The 12,337-nt window shown below is 34.6% G+C and overlaps 1 protein-coding gene across 1 annotated transcript in view; it reads left to right on the top strand.

Moving 5' to 3' along the window:
• PKHD1 (PKHD1 ciliary IPT domain containing fibrocystin/polyductin) overlaps positions 1 to 12,337 on the top strand; it is a 428,428-nt gene that overhangs the window by 281,078 nt on the left and 135,013 nt on the right. Inside the window, exons 53-54 of the mRNA XM_061146900.1 lie at positions 7,494 to 7,607; positions 10,007 to 10,094. Coding sequence (XP_061002883.1) covers positions 7,494 to 7,607; positions 10,007 to 10,094 — 202 coding nt within the window. The remainder of the gene's footprint in view (positions 1 to 7,493; positions 7,608 to 10,006; positions 10,095 to 12,337) is intronic.

The raw sequence follows: 12,337 nt of genomic DNA, 5'->3' as shown, positions 1-12,337 counted from the left end.
GACTTGCAAAGATTTGAACAAAAAAGTTTCAGACAGAAGGAAGACCTGGTGCAGAAGTCCTGCGGCAGAGCCAAGCATGCGCTTTACATCGTTGTGAGGTAGAACAGCCATCACTAGCTGGAGACTGGTGAAGAGTAGGCATGAGTTTCATGGTGTGGGCTGGATTGTGAGCTATGCTGTGTTGTTTTTTAAAGCAATAAAGAACACAAGTAAGTCCAAAATCTGCAGAAAATTGCTTTTTTTTTTTCATTGTATTATCCATTTATTTATTTTTTCTAACAGTAACAGACATACAGTTGACAATGAGGCCAATGAGTGTGTGTAAATCAGTTCTTACAGTGTTTATATATTTATAGTGAAGTATTTGTGTGAATAGATTTTTTTTGCTGTAAATGTTTCCCTGTATTTATTTTTAAACCAGGCTCTTTTTTTTTCATATAGCAAATTCCCATTGGCTGTCTATTTTACATATGGTATTGTAAATTTCCATGTTACGCTCTCCATACATCTCATCCCCTCCCCAAAATAGCTACTTTTTGATAATCTCATGCATATGACTTTAACAAGACAGAAATTAGTTTGGGATCTTCATGAATGTGGGAATTCTAGAGATCTGGATTATAAATCTAATTTAGCAACTTGTTACACAATTTCTGGAAAATTCCCTAATAGTGGATTTATAACTATGATATCTTAAACCTCAGAGATTGTGTGAATCATCTGTATCAGCTTGTAGATAATGGTACTGAGACCCACAGAGATTATTGATTGGTTCCAAGGTCTCACAGCTGGTAGAGAGCAGGACCAGAATTAGAGGTTATTTTAGTCCTTCAAATCTTTGTCCTTCAAGCCTTTGCCTAAGGATTGCCTTTACTATGAACATTTTATATCTCCATTCAGTAGGTTTTAGTGTATATTTTCTTCTGGTTCATTCTATCATTCATATCACCACTATTGCATTCATTTTTATGTTATGAAATGGTATGATCTCATGAATATCTTCTCTGTATTAGATGATAAAATTCTTTACAATATTTTTGTAACTGTCGTATCTAGGACATAGTACACTTCTGATAATGTGCCATATGACTGATCAGTGTATATATAAATGAATGAACACATCTGTCTTTCAACTTAATACCTTTTTCTTGCAATACATCCAGTCTCCTGACACTTAAATTTCAACATCTGTGAGGAAGGACTTGTAGTGTTAATGTATAAGTGACTATGTTTCCCCACCCCCATATGGGAGAAATAAATGGGGGTAAAAACACATTGAAAAAATTGGTGATCTTGTACAAATCTAAAGTATTTTCAATCTTACTCTGTCTAGGAGAGAAAGACTTATAAAAATGCCTGACTCAAAACCTGTTCAATAAACATTGGTTTGTTGAATGTTTTAAACGTTTGTATTTCTTTGCCCAGGAATAGCTGTTTGTACTCATCCTTTTCATTGTGTCCTTTTTTAGATGAGAGATCATTTCCATGCTTTAATTTGTGTACTTTGTTATCTTAGATATCAGTGATGTTAACATATTATTGATCCAAATGTGCAACTCAATGGAAAGTGTTTTAATCTTATGCATACTTTTAAAATTGCAAATGGAAAATTCTCTCGTGATAATTTGTAGGAGAATTTCAGAGAGGGACGATCAGTAATAATACATGTGGGTCTTTAAAACTTAACAGAAATCTCCTTGATCCCTAAGTAAACAACACATGCCCCACATTTCAGTGTCCCTGAGGACTCTGCAGAACATTGTGCCTGGCCTGTCAGAGCCAGGTCACATGATGCACTGCCTAGTCACTCAGTAATTATGGTAGGAACTGGGTTTTTAGCTTAAAAGTTGTCACATATTGTTTTGCAGAACCCATGATGGGTATTTGTCAGCCCTGTCTCACATTTGTAGCCAGGAGCCTAAGGTCATCATTAGCACATGACTTTGATTGTCAGGAAATGAAGTACTACGTGTATGGAAGTTTCATTGCTTCCGTGATTGGGACTTTCTCAATCCTAAAGAAGAAGAAAAATCCATACACAGTTTATTGCCTTCCAAACTGACAGTTCTGTAAGGCTCATTGGATGATTAAGTAATAAGAAGGAGACAAACCAGAGAAAAGTGTAGATTAAAACATATCCTCCAGCTTAAAGCCACAATACCCAGTAGTCAGACTTCTTGAGTTGCCAGAGAGAATCTTGTGGTGATGTTTGTTTAAAAATAATATATTAAATAAAAAACCCAAGCCAAACAAAAATATATTCTTTCAAGTTTATGATTAAAAATATAACAAATTAACTACACATTTCATATGTAAATTTAAGGGTACATAGATATCTGTAAAATAGTTTGTAACTTAGCTAATATAGATCATCAGCCAACAAATAATTTTTTGTCTACACTGATCATTCTCTAATCAAACTACTGGTTAATAAAAAGGTGAAATCAAAAGAATGTGGCTTATAAATATTGTACTTATTTAACTACAAGGGCAAAAGCATAAAAGCTCTGTTCTTTATAGGTTCAGCAAGCACTAAACTCCATTTCTGTGAGTTCCTAAGAAGATTGGTAGCCAACAGTTAAATAACACATATTTCAATATCAGATCAAGCATAGAAGTATCTGTCTATTTTCAGGTGGATATTAGTTCTCTGACAAACATCACATTTTTCTTAAATGTATAGGTTTTTAAGCAAAATCTATCTTGGGTTTGTCTCTACTAGACAGACTTAACAGTAACCATTTTGGTAAATAAACCTTAAACATATGCATTGTTTGTATGTCAGTTATACCTCATTAAATCTTTAAAAAATTTAATAGTTTAGAGAAGCAGGAAAACAAGTGTAATTTTGACCAATTTTCATTCTTTTGATGAATAAGTACTTATTGACGCGTATCCTCGAAATATAATCATTTACTGTGTTTAGAATGTGACGTGTACAAAATATGACACATGTTCAGAAAAGTTCATAAAATAAACAGCACATAGTTCAACTGAACAGGAGTCCATGCTAGTGGGAATGTAGTGGGATCTCATGATTGTTTTAATTTGCGTATCTCTAATGTGATTTGAGCACTTTTGAAATTTCTCTTGTCTATTTGGTATCTTTTTTTTTTGAAGTAGCTATTCTCTTGCTCCTTTTTAAATGATGAATTATCTTTTTTGTATTGATTTGTTAAAGTTATTTATATATTTTGGAAAGTACCTTTTGTTAGTTCTGTGTGTTGCAAATACCACTACATACTCTGTGGCTTGCTTTTTCAGTCTTCTAATGGTGTTTCTAGATAATTGGAAAACCTTTATTTTAATATAGTTCATTTTATAGATCTTTCCCTAGATGAACTGTACATTTTGACTGAAATATGGTAGGCAAGCATATGCTGTATGGTTTTAATCCTTTTAAATTTGCTAAATTTGCTTTAGGGTCATCATATGATCCATATTTGTGAATGTTTTATGCAAGCTTGAAAAGAATATATTTTCTTTATGAGTCTATTTCCCATCTACACCTATTATTTGTTAATTGTATTAGTCAAAACTGTTACATCCTTATTATTTTCTTGTTCATTTTATGAGCAGTTGTGTTTAATTTGACACTGTTATTTTAGGTATGTCTACTTTTCCTTATAATTCTTTTAATTTTTGCTTTAGTTACTCTGAAGCTATGATGCTAGGCACATACATACTTAGTATTCTTATGGGTGAAATGAGTCTCTTTTACTGTGGAGTATCTGATTGTTTTCTGCAAGAGTATTGGTTAAAATTACCTGCTTCACTCTGAGGGACAAACTATAAGTGAACTCTGCTAGAAAGACACGGCCCTTTCTCTCTGGGAGTGTACTGTAAAGAGGAGGAAGCCTAGTAGAAGGCAAGGCACTTAGAGTACAATTTTGAAGCATTGAGGGAAAATGTGGTATGTGTGGTAGCCTACAGAAGGCCCCTTAACACAGATGTAGTTGACAGGAAGGATCCTAGAGAAGGTTGCCTCTGAGCTTGGTTTGGTCTTGTTTGGGGACTTGGTTAAGGTGACTCAGTTCTTGAGGGTGGCAAGGAAACTGACAGGCAAGGGGAAGGGAGTAGTTCTAAAAGCATAAATTTGTTTCCAGTCATTTGCTATTTTAAAGCATTTTCCAATGTTTGCAATTATAAATAGATAACACTGCAGAGGAGAACTTTGGGCATTAACTTTGCCTGTGTTCCATACTATTTCTATAGGGCAAGTTCATCAAAGGAGACTTACTGCAGCAGGGGTAAAAAAAAAAAAAGCAAACTTCTTTTTATGCGCAGAAGGGGGCATCTAGTTCACGGTCATAGGAGGCTTTTAGAAATAAACTACAGTGAAGCCAAGTTTTGAGGGGTGATTAGGAACAGGACGGAGGAAGGTAGGCATATAAAAGCCTGGGGAATCTCACGGACACACAGGAGGGTAGAGGGAGCAGTAAGTAAGTAATTCAGTGTATGCTGGCTTAGTCACCAGGTAAGGAGAGTCATGCTCAAAGTGTGGACTTTAAGTGTAAACAAGGCTTATGTTTGATTCTACCAAAGAGTTAATAAAATCATATAAGGGCCTTTTCCCTTTTTCTTACCTTTGAAGTTCACGGAATTCATTTGTACCATATTCCTCAAATCATTATAACAGCTATCTTTTATATACCAGAACTTACTTTCCTTCCATCTCCCCAGGTGATTTTAGCATCTGGAATATATTCTGTTTCCCCTCCATTGCCCACCATCATCCTAAATTGTGACAACTTCTCTTTATTTCTTTCCTATTCATCTGTGGCCACGTGATCCCTGATAGGACTTTTCAGTCTAAGCCCAGCTCCCCCACTTCTTAGCTGTGTCATTTCTTAAATGCTCCTTAACCTCTCTTTGTCGCCATCTCCTCATGAGAACCTAGGGATACCCATCACAGGGTTGTGAGAATTCAGTGAAATCATGTATGCAAAAACACCTGGCTAGTCTCTGCAGCATGACAGCAATTTCCCCTCCATTGTCAGCACCTGCATCCATCAAGGCTGAAAATGCCTTTTGTTACAGTTTAGAGCATCTCTAAGCAGCTTTAGAAAGGAAAATCAGAGAATTGCATGATTCCTAGAGCCTTCTCTTAGCTGTGGTTCCCCTCATTTAGGGACAAAGCCCAGACTGGTGAGGGCACCTCTCCTTTCTTTCTTGCTGGATTTGAACATACACTGAGGAGTTTGAACTTTAAGGCTTTTCATTGACTAGCTTCTACACATTTGAGAGACACTGTGTTTTCATAGTAACATAGCATGTCTTTTCTTCTCTTACGTCACTCTTGCCTTCTTTCTGCTTGGTCCCTATTCTCCATCTTTCCCTTCCCCCACATCACAATGAAGAATCCAAGCTCTGGCAATTTCAGATATCCAAAGATCAGGGCAGGCTGACTAATTTTGCCCAGACTTTCTGTGAAAGCTCCGCATGTGCTGCTGTTTTGGGTTGCATAATTGATTTAATCTCTGATTTTAGAAGAATGTTGAACTCTTTTTCATGGGACTCTGCATACATTTCTCTAGGGCAAAAGCTGCCCTACTTTTTTTTCTCTCTGGTATCTGTTTAGTGCTAGGCCATTTTCCCCCCAAGAAGCTAAACTACCCTCCGTGAAATAAATGAAATCACAGTTGGAAAACAGCTTACTGGACAGACTTCTAACCGCCAGATAAGAGCTACACCACACACATTTTCTTAACATTCTCCTCCTCTCCAGCATCCCTTCTTTCTGCTCTAGCACTTCTTTGCTTTGTCTAAGAGGATACATTAGTCACTCAGCTGAGTACCTAGGTGGAGCTACCAAGTACTTTACCATCTTATTGAGAAAACAGGCTGTGGGGTCCAATTCTTGCATGCCCATTGGCCTACTGTTTGACTCCAGGAAAATTTACTAACCTCTCTGAGTCTTACTTTCAACAGTCCTTTGTAGCCAGATGGCTGTGAAGCTTGGACTATAGAGCTAGGTATGCAGCAAGCTGGCAACTCACACTGAGCCTTTGACTATCCAGGTATACATGGGGTGCCAACTAGGGAACATGATTTTATGCCCCTGAAAGACCATTTAGCCAAAAGAACAACCAGGCATTTTTAAGTTTCCATTTACTTCATATCATATTTGGCAGCCTCATTCTGGGTTATGTTTTCAGGCATTTTGAAGTGGAAAGACACATTTGATAGCAGACGTATTTTGTCAGCTTCTCTTATCCAGTTTGGAGATAATCTTCTCATTAGTTGCCTCTTTAAAAATCTAATACGCCTACTAAGTTGCTTCAGTCATGTCCGACTCGTTGGGACCTTATGGACTGTAGCCTGCCAGTCTCCTCTGTCCAGGGATTTTCCAGGCAAGAATACCATTCCTCTCCAGAGGATCTTCCAGACCCAGGGATCAGACCCGCATCTCTTACTTCTCCTGCATTGGCAATGGTAGGCACGTTCTTTACCACTAGCGCCACCTGGGCTTTGTAATATTTTATATCCGCTAAGATATATTCCTGAAGAAAATAATCTTTGATAGGTTCATACTCAGAAACACAGTTTCAGTAATTTCCCCAAACAATTCTCTTACTGTGAAAGTCAACAAACTCTGCAGTTTAACATCAACAGGTTAAGGTCAGAACTAATTCCCAACTGTTCATTGAACATCACTGCCTGAAGATTGTGTCCTTATGCTGTTAAAAGAGTTTAAGCTTAGATAATAACCTATTATTTGTTTCATAAAACACAACACAAACGGACCACTGTTCAAATTCAGACCGTTACTTACTAGTTGGATAAATTTGGACAAATTCCTTAGCCCCTGTTCCTTATTCTGTATGAGTATTTAACACTGAGATGAGAATCTTACTTCTCAGGTGTGTTGTGAAGATTAATTGCTAAAATGCATGTAGAGCAATGTGGGGATCCAGCCACAGACAGTGTATCAGTCAGGTTTTGCTGTAATAATGCTGGGTAACAAAGATTCCCCAAGTCTCAGTGGCTCTCAACAACAAATATTGATGCCAGACTCAGTTTGACTTGGTTCCAGCTTGGTTTTGTTTGGGTCTGCTGCATATGTTTCTTCATCCAGACCCTGGGGGCTATTTAAGGAATTCTCCATTCATGGCAGGAAATGTTATTATAAAAGATCAGATGAAACTTGTCCAGCATCTAAAGCATCAACTTAGAACTGGCATTACTGTCACTTCTACCCAAATTTCATTGGCCCAAACAAATCATGTGACCAGGCTCAGTATTAATAGGTCAGGAAAGTACACTCTGCCTTAAAAAGAGTGAATATTTGCTGAGCAGTAATCCAGTCTCTTTCAGACAAGTTTACTGCGTCTCATTGCTCTACCTTTTCTTATTTTATCTGTGCAACATTGGCTGTTTTCCACCTTGTCTATTTTATAGCATCTATTTTGCATTTCAAAATTACATCACAACTTCCTTCTATCTCCTTAACTTCAAATAAATTTACATTATATATTTTTCTTTTTAAACAGGTACTTCAGAAAATCCCTTAGAAAAAGAAAAAAAGCTTCTAATTCACCTTAGAGCTTCAGAGGGAGTCTTTTGTGACCGTTTCAGTGGAATTCACATTGATCCAGGAACAATTGGTAAGAGTATAATGCCATTCTTATGAAAAATGAAATGTATGTATTTCTGATAGGGAAGTATCATTCATAGAACACCTGCTAAATTCCAGGCACCCTTCCAGAGCATTTATATTTATGATTTCATTTAATGGCTCTCCTGAAAGGAGTATCTATTCTAGAGATGTCAAAACTAAGACTCAGAAATGATAAACAATACTCTGAAACCCACACAGTGTTATGTTGTCAGAACCTTAGATTTTTATCCAGACTGATCAGACACCAAAGGCTGGACAGTCCGTATTATCAACTTTAAATACTGTGTGATTATTCATAATATTTTTTAAACTGATAGGTCTATAGATTACTAAGAAACATTTACTGTTGACAGTTTCTTCATTTGAAACTGCCCCAGTACCAAGTCCTATTTTAAAATTCATCTATAGAAGAACAAAGAAACTGGGACTGAGCTTGTATATGTATGATGTAAGGGCCACACAATAAAGTAGTTTTAAGGGAAAAGTATAAGAGACTTTTTATAGATTTCTGGTATTTTCTTATTTTCTCTGTATGCAATTCCAATTTTATAAGATCTCAGTCTCTTGGTAATATGGAAACAATCATGTTAGGATAGTATGAAGTTTGATAACCTAGTTTCATAAAGTATAGCCATTGCCATATAATACTTTGATAGTGCTTTGTTGCTTCCAAATGATTTTTCATACGTGCTATTTATCTTTTTATGAACACAAGGTTAAGGAATATTTTACTTTATTCCAAGTTGACAAACTAGATGGATCATAATAGGAACACAGACTTTTTTGTCTGTGGTAACCACTATGTTCCATGGAGTGCCACCAAAGATGTGAACTAGACTTGTGTTAGGAGTATATGAGGGTGTATGGCTTGATTCCCAAAGTCAGCTGTATTGCCAAACAAGTGTTTTTTGAAAATTTCTCTGATGCTAAATTGAAAAAGGAATGAAATGTTTGTCACTGCATGAATAAAATTTAAAATAATCCCTTCAAGTATTATAATCTCCTTGAAACAGCTGAGAAATTGTGTCATTTTGCAGTAAACCTTTGGTGACTGGGAATGATCAGGAAATCTTCTTTCTGGTAAATTAAAGGAAATAAACTTGTTTTTGTTAAAATCTTTGTTGTTGGAAATTCTTCTAAATTATTCCAAGTTCCTCTCCTATCTAGCTTCCTTAGCTAATAATGGAAAAGATTAATTTTTGATAATGATGATATTATATTATTGTTATGAAAGACTGATTCCACAACATGTCCTGAAAGTGGGAATATTGTTTTCATTTCCACTAATCCTTATTTTAGTTTTATTATCTTCTGACTTTTTGCTGAATTAGAGTATGGTAAAATTGTGGGTGTTGACACGAATAGTTGATTAGATTCTAATTAATTGAGCTTTTTTAGTTCACATTGGATGAAAGCCCAAGGCATACTATTTATGCCTGACTGGTGTTTACTTCCTTTATTTATGCATTTGCTGCAAAAAATTGTGAAATCTTTGGATTTCAGTAAAAGGGGTACATTAATCCAGGGGTATGAAGGAAATCATTTGGGTACAGGAAGAAAATACTAGAAACTTCTATTCAAACATGTATAAATGTATTCATTTGTATGTATAGTTATTTATCTAATAACAAACAAATAGACATGTTAGGGGTGCACAATCATAATTTTGGTGCTGCTTGATTTCATGCTCAAAACATATTTAGACAACTAAAATATGGAGAATTTTGCCTCATGTGATTTTAAATGGCAATAAAATGTGTAAGAGGAAAGACCTGAAGGAATAAAACTGGACTTCATCAAGCATGTCCCTGGTAAGACTTTAATTTATGAGTCTGAAATAAATTATATTTTGAAACAAAGGATTTAGAGATCTATCCTTTGATATCTGTAATGCAAAAAAAAAAAAAAAAAAAAAAAAAATCTGAGGTCCAACCATGGAAAACAAAGCTAATAGCACCAAATCTCTTTCTTCAGGAAACAAAATTACCATTTTTTTTTTTTTTTTTTGGAAAATCTACTGTATAACACAAAATAATCAAAACCAGTTAGCTTCTAACAGAGTTGCAAATGGTTTGGAGACACTTAATGGTGGAAATCTAACTAGTTAGCTGTTAGAGTGGTCTATTTCCCAGCTCTTCTAGATGTGATGTAGCATTCATTTCTCTATAGCTTTAAAGAGAAAAATGTTTCATAGCCATGTGAGATATAGTTGACCTGCTGAAAATAAAGCACTTAAATGTTCTTTTTCTAATAAGGTGGACATCTTAACATATAGTTTCTGTATCATGTATCTTGCACAATAAGCACTCCAATGAATTTTACTTGTGTGGTCTTAATTTTCTTGGAAGGAGTTTCCTATCAAACTGTTGCTCTTTTTATTTTCAGGAGTGTTTGGGAAAGTTCAGCTTCATAGTGCTTATCCCAAGAAATCCTGGACACGTCTTGGGGCTGACATTGCTTCAGGCAATGAGAGGTAAGGAATGAGAGTAATTTAGGGATATATTTTTTGGTTTAACTTGCTTCGGCCGGAGGTTTTGTTACAATAGGAAATTAAGTTTTAGATTAAGAATCATAATTCAAGGTTAGATAAGTGGGAAATATTAAAGGCTACAGGGATGTAAAATATTCTCTGTAACACAATAGAAGGACAAAACAAGCAAAAGGCGGGGGAGGATATAATTTATTTAAGGAGTAAATTTTATTTATCTATTTTTGTTTTGTATTGAGGTATAGCTGATTAACAATGTTGCAATAGTTTTGGGTGAGGTTCTCAGCCACATATATACATATATCCATTCTCCCCCAAACTCCGCTCCTGTCCAGGCTGCCACGTAACATTTGCAGAGTTCTATGTGCTGTAATGGTCCTTGTTGACCCAATTTAAATATGGCAGGGGGTACACATTCATCCCAAACTCCCTAACTATCCCTTCCCCCAATCCTTGCCCGTGGCAACCATAAATTTGTTCTCTAAGTAAGGAGTAAACTTTAGATAATACATGTTTACTGAGTTCAGTAAATCTTTAAAAAATATGAGTTCTATGAGATAATAGATAAAATATGAGGTGGGACTACAATATCTGAATTGAAATGATGAGACAAAATGAGTGAGATGAAGTATATAAAGAATGTTATGAAATTTAAATTCAATAATGGAATGTAATAATGCTTTAATGGCAATAAAGAATGAAATCACCATTGCCTCAAAGTGAGTGTGTGTGTGCATGCTAAGTTGCTTCAGTCATATCGGACTCTTTGCAATCCTATGGAGTTTTAGCTGGCCAGGATCTTCTGTCTGGGATTCTCCAGGCAAGAATACTGGAGTGGGTTGCCAAGCCCTTTTCCATGAAATGAGTAGGCAACATGAAAAATAAACTGATGGAATCTACATGAATGAAGAGTTAAGATCAAGAGATAAAAATAATAAAAGAGAAGGTATTAGAAATAGAGAACAGAAAATAAAAGCACATTTTGGTAATGGCTCTTCTTTTAGTAAGAGTCCAGAATAATGAAACCACAAAGAATAACTAAAACTTAACTAAAATACACATAAAAGACTTGGAATTAGTTCCATTTCATTTGAACAACATTGAGAATCATGACTGCTCCAAATCCTCACAGCACAAGAAAAAACAGTGAAAAAAGTCAAATAAAAACAAAAGAAGACATAAAGCTTGATAACATTTGAATTCTCTACACCATTAAATGTCAGAAGATAGCAGTGCAAAAATCTATACTGTGTAGAGAAAAATGATTATAGACAAAACTTTGGCTTATAAACATAGACCCTGGCAAAATGCTGTTCACATATGAAAGCAAAATATACCTTCCACTTTGCAAGAACTGAAAACAATTAAAAACTGTGTTCTAATAAAGAGATTAAACTGAATCTAAAATTTAATAATGCAAATAAAATCCAGAAATTGTAAAAAGGTTAATAAGAATAGGTATAGTAAGGAAAGTTTTACACTAGACAACATAATATAGAAATACAATAAATCTCTAAAAAAAAAATGAGAGGAAATTACCAGAAAAAGAAATAGTAATGAAAGTATAGATATGAGTATAGATATAGTAAGGAAAGTTTTATACCAGATACTGTAATATATTATGTTATATATGAAATATATAAAGTAAATCTCTAAAAAAATAAAGGAAATGAACAGAAACAAAAATAATAATGAAGGTAATGAAGTTTGCTTACCTCTTTCAGTTTAAAACTTTAAATTAGATTAAAATTATAAAGAAAATATGAAGAAATATGACTAATATAGTAAAGACAATTTAATTGGTATATATAAAATATATATCTGTTTAACCCAATATAATTATAATTAAAAAGTTTAATAAATTTTAGTAAATTATATAGACCATAATCACAGTAAAATAAACAGAGATTAACACAAAATTTTAGCCAACAGCCTTCATCTTTTGCAAGATGGAAGAAAAAAAAATGATTACCTTCTCCTAAATAACTTTTGTATCAAAGAGATCAAACTTTTATCAATAGAATACTTGGAAAATAACAGTAATGAGAATAATTGAATAAGACATGGCCATACATGTCATCACATTAAATGCTTTTATTGTTAAATAAGAAAATATAAAAATAAATGAACAGGTTATTAGTATTAGAAACCAGAAACAAATAACCACAAGCCTAATGAAATCAATCCATACCTGATAAAGACATAAATTGGTAATTTACAAAGTAGGA

The sequence above is a fragment of the Dama dama genome, chromosome 7 (genome assembly GCF_033118175.1).
Source record: "Dama dama isolate Ldn47 chromosome 7, ASM3311817v1, whole genome shotgun sequence".
In the NCBI taxonomy this organism is placed as follows: domain Eukaryota; kingdom Metazoa; phylum Chordata; class Mammalia; order Artiodactyla; family Cervidae; genus Dama; species Dama dama.
Note: the sequence above shows the minus strand (reverse complement) of the source record. Positions and strands in the feature narration are given on the sequence as shown.